Source organism: Ipomoea triloba, chromosome 7, assembly GCF_003576645.1.
Source record: "Ipomoea triloba cultivar NCNSP0323 chromosome 7, ASM357664v1".
Taxonomy (NCBI): domain Eukaryota; kingdom Viridiplantae; phylum Streptophyta; class Magnoliopsida; order Solanales; family Convolvulaceae; genus Ipomoea; species Ipomoea triloba.
The window spans coordinates 23,438,515-23,459,082 of NC_044922.1; the positions used below are offsets into that span (position 1 = coordinate 23,438,515).

Here is a 20,568-nt window from a genome sequence, read left to right on the forward strand (position 1 = left end):
CTTAACATATAATATAATATTAAAAAAAAATTTAAAAAAAAAATTCAACTTAGAGTTTGCCCACCGCGCAGTAGGCAAACTGTTTAAAGAGCTGGAGCCTTGAGGCTCCTTTTATAAAGGAGCCTCAAGGCTCTATTCCCCCCTTATCCCACCGATGTGGGATAAGTGGGGAAACAAAATCACAAAAGGGGAGCCATTGTGCGGCTCCCCTTTTGTTTTTTTTTTTTTGTAATTTGTAAAACATTATTATTATTATTATTATTCTTTATATATATATTATTTATTGTGTATGCTTTTTTGGTCATTTTACATGTTAATCGCTAATCTAAACAGCTAATTTTACCAAACATCTTTTTATAAACAGCTAATTCAATTCGCTAGTCAAACTCGCTAATACAATCCGATATTTGATAACCGCTAACACAATCCGCTACCGCTAATTGCTAACCGCTGATAATCAAACAAGCCCTTAAACTAATTGGAATTGAGAAAAACAAGTGAGATTGATTTAAAGTTATTTTGCTCTTTTTTGTAATGAATGTTACCCTACGTGAATAGAAATTATTTTCAAAACAACAATTTTGTTTTGTTCAATTTTAGAAATAAAAGTGAGGAAATGAGCATGAGTACATTTAAGTAAGAGTTAATTCCATTTTTGGTCCTAGATTTATAGGTGACAATCCACTTTTAGTCCCTTTTTATTAAAACATCCTCATTTGGTCCTAGTATTATTGTGGCATGACCAATTTTAGTCCTCCAACAACAAAATTGTTGAAATATCGTTAAATACAAAGACATTTAAATTTTTTTTATACAAAGTATGTTGAATCACTATATATTTTATGCTTATTTTTTGAAAACATTCATAATTGAAGATCGAAATGTCATTGTATTTAACGATATTTACACTGATTTGTTGATAAAGGACCAAAATTGGTCATGCCACAATAATACTAGGACCAAAAGTGGGTGTTCTAATAAAAAGGGACTAAAAGTGGATTGTCACCTATAAATCTAGGACAAAAAATGGAATTAACTCTTTAAGTAAATTTAATCGCAATTCTAATATGGAAGTTAAATGTAATTATAATTGTTGTGGATTTTTATGCATTAATTTATGAATTTAAGATCAAAATACCAACTAAAAGGTCCGTACCATACTATTTTGTTAAACTAGTATTCCTACTTTTTTTTGAAGCAATATTCACCCATTACAATGTAGTATATGTTTTATACTTACTCCATTTGTTGTCATGGTTGAAAAATCGCTAGGCGCTCCTCAGACGGTTGGGGAGCGCCTAGAACGCCTAGGCGGGGATTAATCGACGTCTAGGCGCTTGTATATTTTTTATTTTATTTTTTATTTTTTAAAATTTTGTTTAAATATTTTTAATTTTTTAAAGACTAATAATTATAAATTATATAATACTTTAATAGTTAATAATAAAATATTAAATATTAACTTAAAAAATATCTAGAGTTTGTACAATTTATGATTATTTCTCTCAAAACGATGTTGTTTTGAGTGAAATAACCCATTAAAAAAAGAGAATAATTGCTAATTGGCCGACTATGTGGCCTAGTCGGTGCCTACGAAGTCTAGTTGACGCCTAGAATGGCTAGGCAGTCAGCGCCTAAGCGGTGCTTAGGAAGTGCTTAAGCGGTCTAGTTGGTCGCCTAGCCGGCCAGCCGCCTAGACCACCATTTAAGGTGATACGCTAGGCAGTCGACCGGTGCCTAGCGCCTAGGTGGCAATTAATCGGCGTCTAAGCGGGATATTTACTACATTACGATTACAACCCAAAGAGTCAATACTCCACTACTGAAATTATTCGATCTTGTGACCTTCCCTCAAGGAGAGTCTCACACTCTCACAGATGTGTCATCTGACTACAAAGTGTTTGGCAAATTATTCATTCTACCAGAAATCTAATTAATAAGTTGGTATAACATAACACCGTACCATTTAATTAAATTAAAGACACACGCCAGTATAATTAGTTTTAACCATCAATTCCATCCACATGATAGTACGTATCAAAATTCAAGTTAAAAAAAAAAAACAAATTAAATTAAACTGAAGAAAGGGTACACTATATGAACCGTACGGGGTATAGATTGATTCGCTAACAATGCATGGATTTAAAATGACAATAATATAACAACTTATAAATTGAATGATGTGTTATGTCTTATCTAAATATCTAAAGTCGTAATAATTAGACTGTACATTTATATGTTGTGTATGAGCCGATTACTTTCTGATAGGCTCCAAGCAACACTTAATAGTAATCTCTCTTTTAAAGAAGTGACACAAACAAAGACATCATTCTCATGATTCATGAGTGTCTAAAAGGCATTTCATCAAACATCTTGTTCTTGACGTCTCATATTCCCATTTTCTCAAAGGTGAAGTAAGGTTAATTAATCCCTTGAGCTTAGATTAGACAATTGCATCCTAATCAGAATTGAATCATGTTAATTAGCATCATCAAAGTCAAATCTCATCACTTATATTCAATCAATTCAAAGTCACATTTTCCCTAATCCTAATCTTCATTCCTATCTCCTTCTTATGGGATTACTCACACAGCTTCACAAAGAAAACAAACATATATTCAAGAACAAAAGATGATTACATAGCAACACAAAGTAATGAATTGAAATTGGAATTTACTTATTATCTAATTATAATTGAACTTCACCAGCTTGGAAAATAAAACCAATCTTCAATTCACATCAACACTTGCTTCCAAAAGAGAAATAAAACTTTAATCTAACTAGAAAATGGAATTGGAATTGAAAATGAAATGTAAATTGTTGTTCTAGGGCTCTAGCTAAGGGCTAAGAATTGGAACTAATTTTTTAAATTGTATTCTTTAAGAAAATGATCCAACTCCATCTAATCTAATGCCTAACGCCTAATGCCTCAAATGAACCAAATTTCCCTTTCTATAGCTTGGGTTAGGTGTGTCACGAGCGTGATAAGCCTCGTGATGGCCTTGATGTGCTCTATGAAATTCCTATAATGAACGATTTCACAAGCGTGACTCAATGCATGATAGTAGGGATTGGTCTTCACAAAATCCTTCATGTGTGTGACACAACTTGTGATTGCTCATCATTTTGGCTTTCATCCTATTTTGTCTATTCTGAGTCCAAATTGCTATTGATTTTGCTTTTGTTTTTTTTTTTACCTTCAAACCTTAATATGTGTCTAACAACCTAATTTGCTCCTTCCTACACAATTTATAACATAATTGGTCAATTTAAATAATAACAAAGCAGTACATATACAAAATTTGCCAAAATATGCATCATAAAATAACACAGTTGAACCTATCACTTAACACTGTCATTTAATATCAAAAGGTGTTTGAAGTATATGAGGAAAATGATGTCTCATTCACTTCTGACTTAGTTGATTTTGTTCCATCTTTTCTGGATTGATGTTATATTCAAGGCTTAGTAATTCTTTTGAAAAGCTTTTATGAGATGATTGTGAAAATATATAGTTCTCTTTATGTCACCTCTAACACCTTTTTCTATAAGATATCTTATTTGCATGTTGGATGATATGGTTAGAGCTGAAACTGGTACTGAAAAGGTAATGCAAAATGTTTTTTTTTTCCTTCATCCAATTTGTTTTGTTTTTTTTTGTTTTTTTTTTTTTTGTTTTGTTTTTTGTTTTTTTACCTTGTTTGATATGAATATCTGATCCATCTTATTTGCTGCATTTTGTATAGGCAATGGGGGCCCAAATGAAAAATATGTTTAAAAAATATTGAGGGGATTTTAAAAAAAATGAACTTCATAATCTTTTACTCCAACATTTTGGACCTAAGATATAAAGTGGAGTATATGCCTTACCAGCTTTGCCAACTATATGGTGAAGACAAAGGAAAAACTTATTTTGAAAAGGTAAAAGTTGTAATGGTAAAATTGTTTAATGACTATGTAGCCAAATATTCTCTACGGATTGACCAACTAGAAGAAGTTCAGAAAGATGTAGAAGAACCTCAACTTCCCAAGGTTGTGGAGGAAGTAGCAAAAGGATATGCCCTAGTAGAAAGGGCTTGTGGAGGACATCTCTCTCCACAAGAACCTACTAGTGAAATCCTTGAGTTTCTAATGGTAGAAAGGGTTGAAAAAGGAGCAAGCCCTACACAAGAACCTTCTTGAAAGAAACTTATCCTTTGGTGAAATTTAAGAACTGGTAGACCTCAAAGTTGCTATCAATGCTAAGGTTCAGAAGATTGATTTATTTATTGAGGAGAGCACCAAACTTCGTCAAGATCTTATAAGCCTACATTATGCTAAATCAAAGTAATCCATCAACATTCAAGCTCAAAGATCCACTTCAATCGATTCAAAGCTACAGAAGCTAAGAGGGCGTTTGGTAGCTAGGGAAAGTTCAAACTTTCCAAAGAATTTAAAAGGTAGGAATTTTTTTTCACGTTTATGGACGATGCATCCATAATGGTGTTGTATGGACGATGCCCTAAGCACATGCATTACATATTTCAAGTTCATACCAACCAATTGTGTCACAGGTTGTCAAATAAAACTAAAGTATAATTAAAATGATACGACGTTGTTTTGCTTTGTTACGAAAGTAAAGAGAGGATTTATGAATATATTGTCGTATACTATTATATATTGTTATATAAAAAAGAGAATACAAAGCCCTATAAAACTAGTAATAGGAAACTAAGTTTCCATATGCCTACCTACCTACCTAAATCCCTAAGATTAATCTATAGAGATTCCATATACCAAATATATATTCCATAACACCCCTTCAAGTTGGAGCATAGATATTAATCATGCCCAACTTGTTACACAAATAACTAATAACCCAAAATAACTAAATAACGAACTAACTCAAACATAAAACTCAAACATAACTCATATCTCATTTAGGAGACTCCACTTGAACAAAAGCTTTGCATGCCACCAATACCTATGGACAATTGGGTGAACTTGACATGGACCGACCAAGCTTGGGATTGGACACTCCCCCTGCAATAGAAGCTTGGATGCCATCAATACCTAAAGATAGTTGGGTGAACTCAACGTGGACCGAACAAGCTTGGAATTGGACACTCCCCTGAACCAAAAGCTTGAATCGCCACCAATACCGCAACTCCTGGTGAACACAACGTGGACTGAACAAGCTTGGGATTGGACTCTCCCTGAACCGAAAGCTTGAACGCCACCAATACCACAACTCCAGGTGAACACAACGTGGACCATAGAAGCTTGAACACACAAGGTAAAGAAAACAAACTCCAAACCGGAGAACACAAATTCTTTACCAACGAAAGGGAAGCATGCCCTAAATGACAATGAGCATAAAAAAGGGGTTGACAACAACAAAACAAGCAACGAACTCCAACTCAGCAAACTCAAAGATGCAGATGCATCAGACTCAGCCATATCCAGAAAAAAAAAGATGCACATGCATCAGACTCAACCATATCCATTAAAAGAAACAAATTACAAGTACACAAAATTCAAGCCTGAATGTGTACGAGACAAAGTGACTGTGAAGCAAAAAAATCAAAGACAACACACAAACCAAGTCCAGATCCGAGACAAACGAACTCAGATGACCTAGGAGCAGCAGTTGACCAAAACGTTTTCCAATCGTTGGAGGAGCCTCACACAGGTGACGACAACGGAGCGAAAAAAGTTATAGTAAAGGCTTAGATACCATGTTACGAAAGTAAAATGAGGATTTCTAAATATGTTGTCTTATACTGTTATATATATATATATATATATATATATATATTCCATAACATGCTTTATGGTATATGTAGCTATATGCATCATGGTCCAGAGTAAACTCCGCTCCGGAGTAACGGCAATAAATGTGCGAAAGTTGTCTTTCTGTTTTCTCTTTGGAGTCTCCAAAACGCTATGTTATCGGTGGCATTACAGTGGGTCATAAAGTTGTCGTTTCCCCAGTAGAGACACGGGGCGATTGTGTCACAAACATAACAATGGCACTGAAATCAAGAAACGAGCAATCAACTAACATTCTGCAGATGCCAGAGAGTCCATGAAGGGAAACACTCACCTTGTCGCAGTAGGATTCATGTGGTGTTGTCGCAAAAGGGAATTTGACACAAAGATGCCGAGGATGGGGATAGTCTCTACAAGCAACCTATGAAATGGAAGGAAAACTAACCATCATATCTGTCACTTACTGAAATGAGATTCAGAAAACAGTATTGCTTCATTGAAATCTCTAAATAAATGCATAAGGAATACAAAATTTTCCACATAGGCTTTCTAAATTAACCAATACAGACACTTTATTTACTTACCTATGTAGCCATGCTACAGCAAATCCAATTGTTATAAGGTGGACCATGGTCCATAAAAGTCGCCATTTTTTAAAGGGATGAAACGGCAGTCGTTATGCTTAACTAATTCTGTATTTATGATGTGCTCAGAATAAAATGAAACTACATTATATCTAAAATGAATGATAATATATTTCACATATTGAGTGTTTATTGTCAAATGAAAATGTAGTTGAATTAGAATGATACTTTAGTTGTGCTATAATGAAACTATAGTGTACTTACATGAAACTGAATAACAGGTCTCATATATTGAGTGTATATTGTCAAATGAAATTAAAGTTGAATTAAAATGATACTTTAGTTGTGCTGTAATAAAACTACAATAGGTATAAAATGAAACTGAATAACAAGTCTCACTCTCACATATTGAGTGTATATTGTCAAATGAAACTATAGTTATATCAAAATAATGCTTTAGTTGTGTTGTAATAAAACTATAGTGTATTATAAAATGAAATTGAATAACAGGTTTCAAATATTTGAGTGTACATTGTCCCATGAAACCGTAGTTAAATTAGAATTATACTTCAGTGGTGTTGTAATAAAACTACAGTATGTATAAAATGAAATTTAGTAACAAATCTCACATATTGAGTATATAATGTCAAATGAAACTGTACTTGAATAAAAATGATACTTTAGTTGTGCTGTAATGAAACTGCAATGTATATAATATGAAACTGAATACGTTATAAAAACAGAATTAGTTGGATGGAATGGGTGCCCTGTTTCTTTTAATGAAAAAAAACGACGGCACCATTTTGGACCATGGTCCACAATAAAATTTGCCAAACAAATCAAGGAACAAAGCATATGGAATTTTTTTTTTCTTTTAAAACCAGCATTTCATGATTAATTAGATAAGTATAGCTGTTTTTTCTTCTCCTTGAGATGCCACTATAAACCTAGCTCCATCTCCACTTCCTACTACTAATTTATGTTTGTCCTAATCATGTACTGCATTTGGATTCTATATATATAAGCAAATTCAGAAAGGGAATAGGTTTCAGTACCTGCCCCTTTTCACTAACCACAAGCAGATCATCAGAATCATTGTCCACTTTTTCATTCACCACTTTCACTGGCTTATCAGGGTCTTCCTCCAAAATCACACAATCATCAGAATCATCATCCTCACTTCTTCCCCCTCTGGAGTAGCCAGTATCAACTTTGGTCTCTCCAGAACCCTCTTCTTCATCTGCACTTACATAGCATATAACTGGTTATGGATCATCCATAATCACAATGTACAAACAGGGTTATTCATAAATTTCTGATTTTCAAATATGAAGAAAAGGCATTGCTAGATGATAAAAAAAAATGGCATTTGGTCTGAGACTAGGGAAATTGCCCTGGGACCTAAAAAGACTTAGACTCTTCAAGAAAAAGCGTTTTGGGTTGTTGGTTAAAGCAAGTCCATCCCCATTCCCCTTTACACTAAAGACTAAACAGTATGTCAACTTGTCAAGTCAATGATTTTAGACCAAACTGCAAATTGTGAATTAATATTTTTCTAGTACAATGTAAAATAACCCATAAATATTCATGCCTGGCTGTGCATAAGTCACTGTATAGATCCTTCATTTATTTTTTCATACTCATAATCAATAATTTGCAAAAAAAAAAAAAAACTCATCATTAGTTGTTGGTTAGATTACAATAATACACACTTGCAAATTAATGTGGAAACTGACAAATTTCGGACAAAACCAAATCGTGAATGTCAAGAATTTTCCATTGTTAAATAAATGATATCAAAATTTGCAAACCTTGGGGCTGAGATTTCTAACCAAGTCATCATGTGTCCAAAAGTTGTGTATAATTTATGAACAACTCAACTTGGTACCTTTTTTCAACTAACAATTACTCCATACTATATAAAGCTAGTTTAACAAGCCCTTCAACTATTCTTTGAAGGTTGAAGTTTTTCTACATAATGTTTAGAAAGGATAAGAAACAGCCAGAATTCTCTGAATAAGGACTAATAAAAAGTAGTCTTTTAATCTGTAATCGCTAAACAGTTACATGACTAGAATCAATAAGATGACAATGGCGAAGTGAGTTGAGGATTGAGTGGAAGCAATCAGTTTTACTTAAGAATCCAAACTGGAGGAAGATGAGGACCCTTAGAAGTCTTCAAAGCTTTTGATGGAAATTTAACATCACGAGTTAGATGATGTTGCTAGAAGCCCATGTGGGATGGATTCCACAGCAATGAGTTTGGAGTTGTTTGAGAAATTGTGTGATGTATGACAATCACCTTCTCTCTGTTGAACTGAGTTATGCTTTGGGATAAATATCAGATCTTTTTAGTGCTTTGGGCCTCCTGTGCACCTATGTACAATGATAAAGACACTGGGTGCTTTTATATGCCTTTTTTGAGAAGGCACTCCAATGGCTAAGTTAGATTCTGAAGACCGTGAAAGGGTTCCAAAGTAGCAACCAAGATGCTAAGGTGCTTGAAGTGCATGAGAGAGTGAATATAGAGTCTGAGAGTATCCGATGCTAACTTAATATAATCATTGTGGACAGATTAAAGTTGTGGTGGAAAGACAACTTCAAGGCCTACAACTTCTAGAAGAAACCCATGCCCAAATCAGAGTTAAAGACTGCGAAGAAGAGCCTAAAGTTCAGAGATTTCTTGCAGTCAAGAAGAGAGGGTAGGGAATTAAACTCAGAAGGAACTTTACTCAATGGGCATAGCTTGAAACCCAGAAGACCAAATGAGGGAATTCAAAAGGATAGAAAGCTAAAAGAACCACAAGTTTTATGAAGACAAGAAACCCAAATTTTACCAATAGCATGGTCAAAACTGGGTCCAAAGTCTCTCCTCATGACTGTTTTGAGAAACTGTATCCAAGTTTCCTAAAGTGGGAATTGTAGTTTAAAGATGCACATCATGAATCGATAATTAATTTATAATCAAGCAAACCGAATCAAATACCTTGACAGTTTCCTGGGTGGTTTCCTTGATAGTTTCCATATCCACCTATATTCAAACCACATCCTTTTCCTCTACCACAGCCATTTCCTTGACCACAAGAATCTAACAAGGGCAAATGATATTTTAGTAAAACAATTAGCAGTAGTTTGACTAGTTCACAATTTTAACTCCTATCTCTGAGCAGTTAGATTTGGCCCTTTACCTTCATTATCACTGCTGTAAACTTCATGTGACTGTCTATATGGTTGTTGTGACAGGTAGTTATTATTATACTGTTGTCCTTGCTCAACATGAGATGGAGCTTGATACCTTATGGAGTCAATTATCAGTCAGAACCAAAGAAAAGAGAGTTGTCAGTCAAAATACAAAGGAATGCAGCAAGTGTATCTTGCATGCCAAAATGTAACAAATTAAAAAGTTCATAAGCAGTTAAGCCATATTAAGAAACATTCATTTTCCTTTCAAAAAAAAAAGAAGAAACTTTCATTCATAACTCATAAGTGACGATTTAAATTAAATACCAGAACAAGCAGAATAACATTGCAAAATCTAGCTCCTGTTAAGTGTTACACAAGCAAAACCATGACAGAGTTGAAATCTACTCCCTACTACTCTCTACTTCTAAATGCCTAATCAATCAGGAGAAACATACCCAGGGGAGTTCTTATTTAGCTCTTTTTCTGATAAGGTGATTGATATCATGGAGACATGGTAAGTCTTCTCCACTCTGTAATAGACATCATAAACAATCATTCAAGAATCAGAATCACTTCTCTAATACTGATAGACATTTTTCGATTCAAAACAACTTAATGGCAGTAAACCATGGCCATATCATACGTCTCAAGCCCCACTTCATCAATGGGTTCCCAAACATCTGTTATGCTTACAGAACTGATGGCAGTGTCTTGGTGCAATCCAGGAAATCTTTTCTGTAACTCAATAGTATAAGAATTAACATCTAAGCATAATAATAGAAAGGAAAGGGAAGGAAAAGAGAAGCAGGCCATGGGGAGAGAAAGAAACAATCTCAAGTAAAGAAATAAACCTTGATAAGTTCTGCAATAGTTACTGTCTTGGTAATTGCCCGACCCATTGCTTTCAAGACAATACCTTTCGTGCGTCTCTCCTAAACAATAATATTCAAGTAAAACTCTATATAAGCTACTTTTTTTTTTGTTTTTTTTTTTTTGTGTAGCCTAGGGTTTCCACCGTCGGACAGAGTGACTAATCCCCTAGCTGGATTGTAGGCATCTATATAAGATACTGTTACCAGGTAATAAAGCAAAGAATACATTATCATACCATCAATGCCTTTAACCAATATCCTATTACAACAGGCTACTAGGCTAGCAAGCCATTCAAGTAGTTGATAATAACCAGATTTTGCAACAAAATGAATAAAAGATAAACCTTTTAACTTCTCAAATCCCAGAGCCCTTCAATTCCTAGGTTTTTTTTTTTATAAACACTAGTGATTTTTATAAGGTAGTATGTGTTCTATATTTTCTCAATCTTTTTCAGCCACCCATTTGGAATGGTAACATAGGTGCCATTTTGCAATTCTTCTGTTTTTCTAGTTCCTCCATTTTTTTTGAAATAGTTCCTCCATTTTTAAATACTTTCTACACGTTTTTAACTACAAAAATAACTATTTATGATAACAATTACGGAGTATTAACTATGAAGCTTTTCAATATGAACTGATCATTATATTAACTGCTAATAGCCTTCTGAAATTCTAGTGCGGTGCGGGTGTGAAACATTGCGGTTTCAAGTGAAAGCTTCGTAAAATTGCAGTGAAATAATTTATTGATTCATCCAATACTACGAATTGGATTAATGAGAAATTCTGGCTTTGCAGTGCCTGGCAGTGTGAAAAAAGGAGAGAGGAAATATACCTGAAGAAGAGTGGTGGCGTAGTAAAAATAGTTACGGACCAAGCCGTGAGAAGTGACTCGTATCTCGTTCTCGCTTAAGGGCGATTTGAGTTTCTGTTTCTCAACCTTCCGATATCCATCCATGGTAGCTCTGTGTTGAGTCGAAGTGGAGTGAGAAGAAGCAGTCATCCCCTCCATAGCTTTTGGCTTCTGAAGCACAGAAACTTCTTTTCCCTCCACAGGGCAATAGATGGAAAATATATTTCTTCAGTAATTTTCTAAAGGTTTCAAAAAAAGTAATTTTCTAAAGGAAAAAGTGTCAAATTGGGCCATAAGTCAGACAGAGTGTAATTGAGTCTCTGTAAAAAAGATTCTATTCACATTCCCTAAACCAGTTAAAATGTTTGATTGAGTCCAAAACTGACCTGATCAGCAAATTAGAGATTCTCGTGCTGAAACATGTCTCTTTTTAAAAGAGGAAATAAAAGACCCTACATACAAACGAATCTCATCAGCCTTAGGAAGACTAGAGATGACATTCAAACAATAAAAATTAAGCGTAACATTAGAACAACCTCTATCCCTAATCCATAGAAGTGCCTCACGAAGAGCTGTCGCCTTCGCCATAGTCGAATCTTGGAAGCATGGTAGCGGCCCATTCATGGCAACCACAGAGGAGCCCGAGCCGGAGAAGAGGATATTCCTATAGTCGAGCTCGAAGAACTTGAAGGCAATGCTGAGGCAGCGAAAAAGAGGTTAGGGGAGACAAGTGAATTGGGGGGAGGGAATGCGTTGGGGTGGGGTGAAGGAGATGAATAATATGAAGACAAGAGCCTGTGGAGGAGGTGCAATCCATAACTGAAGATAAGAGCGGGTGGAAGAGGTGCAATCCACGACTTTGGTCTTTTTGATGACTTTTTTCATGTGAAATCATATTTTAGGAAAGAGTATTTTTTTATGACAAAGACAATGTTTTTTTTTTTGCTCTACAACTACAGTAGATGATTCACAGGGTCAGACTAAAGTCAACTAAGTGGCGACATCCTGAGCCTTCAAACTGCATTGCAAAATAATTCTCAGCACTCAGAGGTCCTCACGTACTTGGTATCGCAACGAAGGACGATGATTGTAGCAAAAATTTGACAAACAAATACCTAGAGTATTCGGGGTTATCGATCCAAATGGAAGCGGAGTGTATCAAGAACTAGTTACTAATCAATTCATGAGAAGCTAATCCTAGCGAAAATGATGGATAATTGATTTCAAAAGTATAACTAATGAAAAAGAACAAGGAAAACAAGTTGATGAATACAAGTGAGCAAGAGTGAGATTTTTGGAGTTCAAGTGTTCAATCACCTAATGACAACCTAAAGTGAAATATTTAATTTGGGTTCAAACAAGTGTGTAAGATCATACAAGAGAGGAATTATTCCCATAACTCCAACCATACAAGAACAAGAACAAGCATCTTAAAATTCCTTAACCAAATGCTCTTTCCAAGAAGCAATAGTTAAGTACAATAGTGGGTGCTCTAATTCATGCCCTAACTCCCATCAAGATACATATATATATAGCAATGAAACAAGCAATTTGGATCCTTACTTACAAACATCAATAATATAAATCATAATTGCAACACAAATCATAAAATCCAAATATAAATATATCATTAAGGAATTTAAGAACTAGGCACATAGGTTCAACACTTTTTACCCAAAAATTCCTAAGTGGTTTTAGCCATGGCTAGCATTGCATTCATTACACTAATGTTAAAGAGTTTACAAGAAACAAACAAAGTAAAAGAAAAGGGGAAGAGATTCTCTCGTTGCTCCTTGATGTGATTATCTTCTTCCAAAAGTATGGTGGATCCCTCCTTAGACCTTTGAAGAGACAACACACCTTTCTCTCACTCTTTTGTCTCCAAAAACGCAACCCCCCTCCTAGAATTTGAGAAAGATGAGTATTTTATAGTGGAAGCCAAATACGAGTAGAATAGGAAATTTTACAGAGCTGAAATCTCGCACAAACTGGGTTCTCGATGCGCCGAGCATTGAATCTTCGCCCAAAAATTGCTCACTAGAGACTATAGACACGTCGAGCCTTGATCTTTGCTCAAACATTACACATTGGAACACTTCGACGCGTCGAGCCTTCAAAATCAACATTATTCAGTCTCTCTTGGCTCCAAGCATGTCTTAAAAGTTCCATTGATTTTGCATTTGCTCTACAATAGTTTCAAAACATTAACAAACACCATAAAAGCACTCAAATCAAGCATAAGACCATATTTACATGAGAAAGCAATGAAATAAGCATTGAAGATGACAATTTGATGCACTAAAACCCAAAAATAGATCTAAATCAAGTAAAAAAATATGCACAAATGAGATCATATCAAACGATCAGGAGTCGGATTGGATGAGATGAAAACAAGGGTCGAGTGAAGGAAATGGTGCAATCCATGTCTAAAGAGGCAAAAATCAGAAGAAGAAAAAAACTAGCGCAAAAAATTGGAAAAAAAAATTGAAGAGATGAAAATGACATTGCCTAAAATAGAGTTTCACTTGAAAAAGTCATCAGAATGACCAAAAGTGTCCTAAATATGATAATCTGGGTTGTTAAATGATAAAATCAATTGTCTGTGACTAAATTTGGAATTGTCACCAAAGACAAGGAACCTGTGCTGGAATTAACTCATTGAAAATATAAAAATAAAAAATTAAAAAGACAAAAATACCCTTGCCTAAAATAGGGTTTCACCAGAAAAGTAATTGTAAGGATCAAACTGTCCAAAATACGATAATCTAGGGTATTAAATGACAAAAATGATAGTTTATGACTAAATTTGAAATTGACTCAAAAGACAAGAGACCTTCGTTGGAATTAACTCTACTTACTCATTAATAAAATATAATTATTTAAGAAAAAAAATTGATTTATAATAAATTACAATTAGATTTTTAATTGATTTATATTTGTGGGTCACACTCGTATGAGACCGTATCACGAATCCTTATCTGTGAGATATGTCGAGTTGAGTTAATATGCAAATGTAAATACTTATACTGAAAAATATAATACTAATCAAGAATAATGTAATACTTTTACATCTTGATGTAAAAGTATTTCCTTTTTTCATCAAAAGTATTACACTTTCCCTTATAAGTAATGTTGACAAATGTTTGTTACTTATAAGAGAAAATCTAATACTAAAATGTAATACTTATGAAGAAAAATGTAATACTTTTAAATCAAAATGTAAAAGTATTACATTTTTCCATATAAGTAATAAACACTTTATTTCTGATCCGGATTAGTATTACATTTTTCAATATAAGTATTACATTTTCATTTTGACCAGACCCGTCTCATAGACAAAGATCTGTGAGACAGTCTCATACAAGTTTTTGCCATAATTTGTTACTATTAGATCCAATTTAATCGTTCTTAATCATATTATTTATTAATTTTTGTAAGTTTTCATATTAATCTAAAAATTATCACATAATATTATTTATATCTAATTTTTTATGAATTTATATTAACATTTTTTATAATCAGATATTAGTTTCAATATTATTTACTATTTTTAAAATTTTTCATATTAATCTAAAAAATTAACAAATAATATTATTCATATTTATTTTTAAAATTTGTTATTCATCAAAAAGTGATTCCGATGTTAGTTACTGAATTTTTAATGTAGTTTTCCATATATTATTGGCATTGTCAAAGCGAGTCGGTTCGGCCCATAAGGCCCGCCCCACCGCGGACCTAATTTTTGGCGGCTTTTGCGAATCGGGCTACTAGGCCCACGGACTAGGATTCCTACAATTCTAGTCCACCCCACGCGGGTTGGTGGATCCCGCAAACCGGCCCGTAGGCTTTTTTAAAATATAAATAAAAATAAAAAAAATAAAAATATATTATATATATTATATATTATATTATGTTATAATATAGGTACTTTTTTTAAAAAAGGGCTTGGCCCATGGGCCAACTCGCTACCCGCGCGGGCTAACCTGCACGGGTCACGAACCAGGCCTATTAGGCCCGCTCTTTCGCAGGTCATTTTTTGTGTAGTCAAAACCTCCTCACCGCAGGGCGATTGCGGGTCGGTCCGTGGATTTTGACCCACTTCGACAGTACTTATTGCCATTGGTTAATATAGCTTTCAAAAAGGAAAAAAATGTAACCACCCGAATTATACACAAAAGTACACTTCAATCATGCAACACTAAAAAGTGCAACTAATTTCTTGAAGTGTCAAAAATTATATAAATTGAGCAAATTTTACATGTTTCTGTGACAGTTATTTTATTAAAAAAATTATTTTTAAAAGATAGATTGTTTTAATCATTTTAAAATAAAGGAGATTGAATTGGGGGCGGGGGCGGGAACGATGGTAGCCGTGGTTCCCAGCCAAAGAACGATGCAACATAAAAATCTATTCCAACTTCATAGAACACTTGAGTTCAGTTCAGTAGTTTGTTAGCAACAATCATGAACATGCATCCACTATACGTGCATATTGACAATCTTGTGATTAATACAAACGTTACCACCACCATAAAAAAACACTTTTAACGTCGGTTATTTTGCGAAGTAGTTTTTACCGACGTAGTAAATAAATGATACTATGGCATTACAAAACAACTCATTCGGCAAAATACTTGTACTATTATATAAAATTATAGAACAAGACTCCAAGTCTCATATTAGCAAATGAACCATCAGGGGGAAAAAAACTTAATTCTTGATACTCAATAGTCACCAAACCTCCATCTAGGTAGAGTCTCAGATTTTATGGAGCAAAAGAGTTGGTTTATAAGCTTCGGTGGACTTTTCCCAGTAAAATTTCCTTGTGTTTTAGCCATTTAGGACCATATATATACCTCAATCCCATGAGAACAAGGCTTTAGGTGACGTGAGGTCAAATCCACACTATTAAATTAATAATTTACATGGCCCAGATTAACCCATATATATAACCACCACTCTTAAAAAAATTGGCAATAGTAAATATATCAAAATAAATAATAACCATTAGATCTAACATAATCAACAGCCATAATTTGTCCTCACATCCACACCTAAAGAATTGTTCTCACCAGAATAGAAATCTATATATATATATGTGAAGAAGTTACAAATTTTCTACCTGTGAACCAACCCACAAACCTGGAATAGGCACAAGGAATGAGCAATAGACTGTCCAGCCCACAAAAATGAAATGGTTCCCTCTCATAACCAGTCAGTAACCCATAATATCTTTTCATCTTTGGTAAATTTACCAAGAGCTACACTCATAATGATCCTCCTATTAAACTTTGACCATTTCCGAGCAACTCATGGCCTCTGTGTCTTCCATTTCGTTCTGTTTTTGAGGGTTGGATGGGGATTAGAGAGAGTTTGAGAATTCATATCTGTGGATGTAATTGTTGGTACAGGATAGTATCTGGACGAATTGGAGTTTGAATTGGGTCGGTCATTTTGGTTTAAAAGGTTGGTTAGCTGAGACACAGAGGCATTTGTGGCAGGGATGGCTATGAACTGGTTGAGAGTTACTGATTCAAGAACACAGGGAGGATCAGTATCGGCAGGGCCAAGGTTTAGGTTATTTAACTCACTAGCAATGTGGTGGGAGCTTAAAGTAGGATTAGTGTTCTTGTGCTGCAAATGATGAGGGCTACGTTTTTGGGGATTCCCGAGAGCCGGCATTCTCTGGTCACCATTTTGTCTACCTCCAGGCTGTTCACGACTTGCTGGTTGCAGCGCAATATTTGGCATTTCATGGTTCCTCGACAAGGAAGAGGCGAGCAATGTGTCACGAGGCACCTGATTCTGTGTCACAGAATCGGACACTGGGGGACGCAAAGGAAGAGATTCGTTTGGCTCAACCTTCTCATCACTTTTCTTTCTGTTCTCTCTTTGGTGTCTCCAAATCCACATTTTATCGGTGGCATCACAGTGGGGCAAAACCTCGTCCTTTGTCCAGTATAGACAAGGAGCAAGTGCGTCACAAACATAACAATGGCACTGAAATCAAGAAAAGAGCAATATCAAAGTATACTAGCAGCATTCTGGAGAAGGAAGGATACAAGCAAAGAGAGTCTATGAAGGAGATAGTTACCTTGTCACAGTGAGATTCGTGTGGCGTTGTGGCAAAAGGAAATTTAACACAAAGATGCCGAGGATGGGGATAGTCTCTACAAGCAACCTACAAAGTGGACAATCATATATACCAGGAATACTCATAGCCACATTGGTGAAATGAGATTCAACAAATAGTATTTGCATCATTGAAACATCCAAATTAATGCATAGCAAGGACTCAACAACTTTTACCATATAGGTTCTGTAACTCAAACCATGCATTTAGAAGATATTGAACCTGCTTATACTCATATAATAGCCATGGGAATCAGCAGAAGGCGTTAGGTGCTAGTTGGGCGTCCGGGGGGCCTAGGTGGCCGAGAAATCCGAGTATATCGTCTCCACTTTGACTAAGAGTTGTAAGACTTATATAATCTCCCAAACTAGTCATATAGAAGAGGAGTAGCCGAGTAGGCAAACAAAACAACTCGGCCAGCACCAACTCGGCCAAATTAGGCGTCCGACTCAACCGAATTAGGTGCTCAAATCGGCAGAGTTAAGGACTCAACTCAATCCAGTCGACGCCTAGTCGGCCAGGCCAGTTAGTTGGTCAGACGACAAAATGCTGTCTAGGGCTGAAATCTCCTCGGTATAAGGAGGCCGGGGCCGCCTAGGCCATTTTTACAACACTAATGGGAATAGAAAATTAAAGAACGAAGCATCATAAATTTTTCTTTTTCTTTTTTCGAATAAAACCAGCATTTCATGTTTAATAGTTAAATATATGTAGGAAGCCGCCTCACATCTATGATCTATTTCTACCATTACAAATTCAGCTATTTTGTGTTCATCAAATTCGCACATTGCCTTGGGATTTCTAGAATTTTCTCCTTAAATTAATGTCCACAAATTTTGAGAGGGAAACGGAATAGGTTCCAATACCTGACCCTTTTCGCTAACCACAACCAGATCATCGGAATCATCGCTCACTTTTTCGTTTACTACTCGCGTCGGCTTGTCGGGATCCTCCTCCAAAATCACACAGTCGTCGTCGTCGTCGTCGTCCTGCTCCAAAATCACACAGTCGTCGTCGTAATCGCTGCTATCCCAAGATTCCCAACTTTCATTTCCTCGTCTGCGCCAGACGGCGGGCTTGGTCTCGCCGGAACCCTCATCTTCATCTGAACTTATAATGATTATAACTGGTTTCCTGTCAACCATAATCACAATGCAGGAAGGCGTTGGAAGATGATCAATGGCGGTGGTGAGTCTCTGGAGTTGAGGAAAAAGTGAAAAAAGAGAAGTGGGCCTTTGGCTTTGCCTAAAGCGACTCCACTCCAAACCTCCTTTACCACAGAATTACCTCCTTCAACCTCAACTCAGTGATTTTAGACCAAATTGCAAACAGAAAAACCCAATAGCGGAGGGTTTTGTAGCATTATAGACTTGGATACAAATAATAAGGTACAAAATTCGTAAGATACATAATTTCATAACATAAGGTATAAAAGAATCACAATACAAGACAAATACACGTGTTATACATTTACTAATTTTTTAAATCTGATTTAGTTACATAATTTATGTAATTATGTTCATAGTCACGTAATTTTACAACACAAAACACAAATTCATAATTTAAAACACAATTACTAATGTGTTTCAGGTACAAAATTCATACTATTAAGATATAAAATTTTATAACACATGACACAAAAATTTACAACATAAGATACGTATACATGTACTATAGTCCTCAGTGCACCATAAATTCTGATCAATGGTATAAGAGCAACCACATCAGTAATTTTTACTCAATTTTTTAGGAAGAAAAAATCAACATATAATTTTTTGGCTGATGGGAGAGGTGATTCTGAGAGGTTTTAATTTTTGCAAATTTAGGTTTTTTGTGAGCCCCAAACTTTAAATGAAAGGAGAAAAACAAGCTGGCATGTGTGCATTTCGCGCACCTGTTGCGCCTAGCACACGTCGCTAGGCGCGTAAATTCTGCCAATTTGAGTTCTTTTTTCACTTTTAACGGTTAATTTACGTTTTTTTTTTCATTGCTTTTCTCTCTCCTCCTCCCCCTCCTCTTCCTTTCCTACCTGTCACCTAAAAGTTGTGTAAAATTTCCAACTAATAAGAAGGAAGGCGCCATTCTATATTTATAACTCTGTATAATTTTTCTCCCTCTTGTCTCTTTGACAAGTTTTCTCCCTCTTGTTTTCTTAACAAGCCCTTTTTGAGTTGCATTGATTCCTTCTTGTTTTTTGGGTAAGAAGACTATTTCATCATGAGTGCATTGATTCAGAGTTCAGGTGGTGGTTGGGTTGGAGTTATTGGCTCCTTTCTGCATAAACCTTTATATGTGTTGCATTAACTTTGAATATTATTTCACCTCTTTCACATACCAAACACTATCATTACATTGCTTCGTTGTATCCTCCCCTCACCTTACAGAGCAATATGACCTCCACAAGCAAAGGAAAAGAATCACTTGAATCTCACTATGTAGCCCTCAACATACGAGATACCGACAAAGTGGAGATCCAAGTAGGGGATGATATACTGAATCCTGCTGTGAACAAAAATGTTTTCACCCTAGTTGGTACGTTGCTAACAGAGAAGACGATCAAGTTCAACTTCATGAGGGAAACTCTGGCTTCAATATGGCGTCCGGGCAGAGGTATGGTGGCTAAGGAAGTCGCGACAAACCTCTACGTCTTCTATTTCTTCATGCAAAGGACGTGAAACGTGTGCTAGATGATGGGCCTTGGTCCTATGAACAAAACCTCCTCATCCTCAAGAAGCTTGGCAGAAATGAATCCCCCTACGAAGTAAGTCTTGATAGAGCGGAGTTCTGGATACAGATACACAAAATACCACAACCCCTTACCAACATGAGAATGGCAGAACCGATTGGCTCACATTTGGGAGAGTTCATTAAGGCAAATGTGTCAAACTTCGATGGTTCGTGGAATGCGTTTATTCAGATCAGAGTTGTTGAGAATTATTATATTATGCCTTGAAAGATGAAATGGCTTCAATAGTGTAGCATAGAAAGATGAAATGGCATCAGTAGTATAGAAAGATGAAATGTCTTCAATAGTGTAGCATAGAAAGATGAAATGACATCAATAGTGTAGAGGTTTCCAACATGTATATATATGGCAGCATGCCATTGTAGAAAATGCAAGTAAGAAACACAGATTTTTCTGATTTCACATGGTATCAGAGCCTCTTTCCTAGGTTGTTTTTCTTCTGGTTTTTC

General features: G+C 35.4%; 2 protein-coding genes across 3 annotated transcripts; both read right to left on the reverse strand.

The window, feature by feature from the left end:
- Positions 1–5,440: 5,440 nt before the first annotated feature.
- Positions 5,441–11,430, reverse strand: LOC116024732. Of its 2 annotated transcripts, XM_031265709.1 has the most exons (9): positions 11,223–11,430; positions 10,370–10,450; positions 10,162–10,253; positions 9,974–10,048; positions 9,524–9,630; positions 9,322–9,423; positions 7,391–7,575; positions 6,086–6,172; positions 5,441–6,014 (listed from the first exon to the last, which is right to left on the reverse strand). In XM_031265709.1, the coding sequence occupies exons 1-9, from the start codon at positions 11,397–11,399 to the stop codon at positions 5,835–5,837; spliced, it is 1,086 nt and encodes a 361-aa protein (XP_031121569.1). In that variant the 5' UTR covers positions 11,400–11,430; the 3' UTR covers positions 5,441–5,834. The 2 variants fall into 2 exon arrangements, with proteins under 2 accessions (XP_031121569.1, XP_031121570.1); XM_031265710.1 differs by lacking the exon at positions 10,370–10,450.
- Positions 11,431–16,226: 4,796 nt separating this feature from the next.
- On the reverse strand, positions 16,227–18,682 carry LOC116024830. Its single transcript, XM_031265838.1, has 3 exons — positions 18,240–18,682; positions 17,335–17,421; positions 16,227–17,240 (listed from the first exon to the last, which is right to left on the reverse strand). Exons 1-3 carry the CDS (start codon positions 18,516–18,518, stop codon positions 16,551–16,553), a joined length of 1,056 nt encoding a protein of 351 aa, XP_031121698.1. The 5' UTR covers positions 18,519–18,682; the 3' UTR covers positions 16,227–16,550.
- Between the last annotated feature and the right edge of the window lie 1,886 nt (positions 18,683–20,568).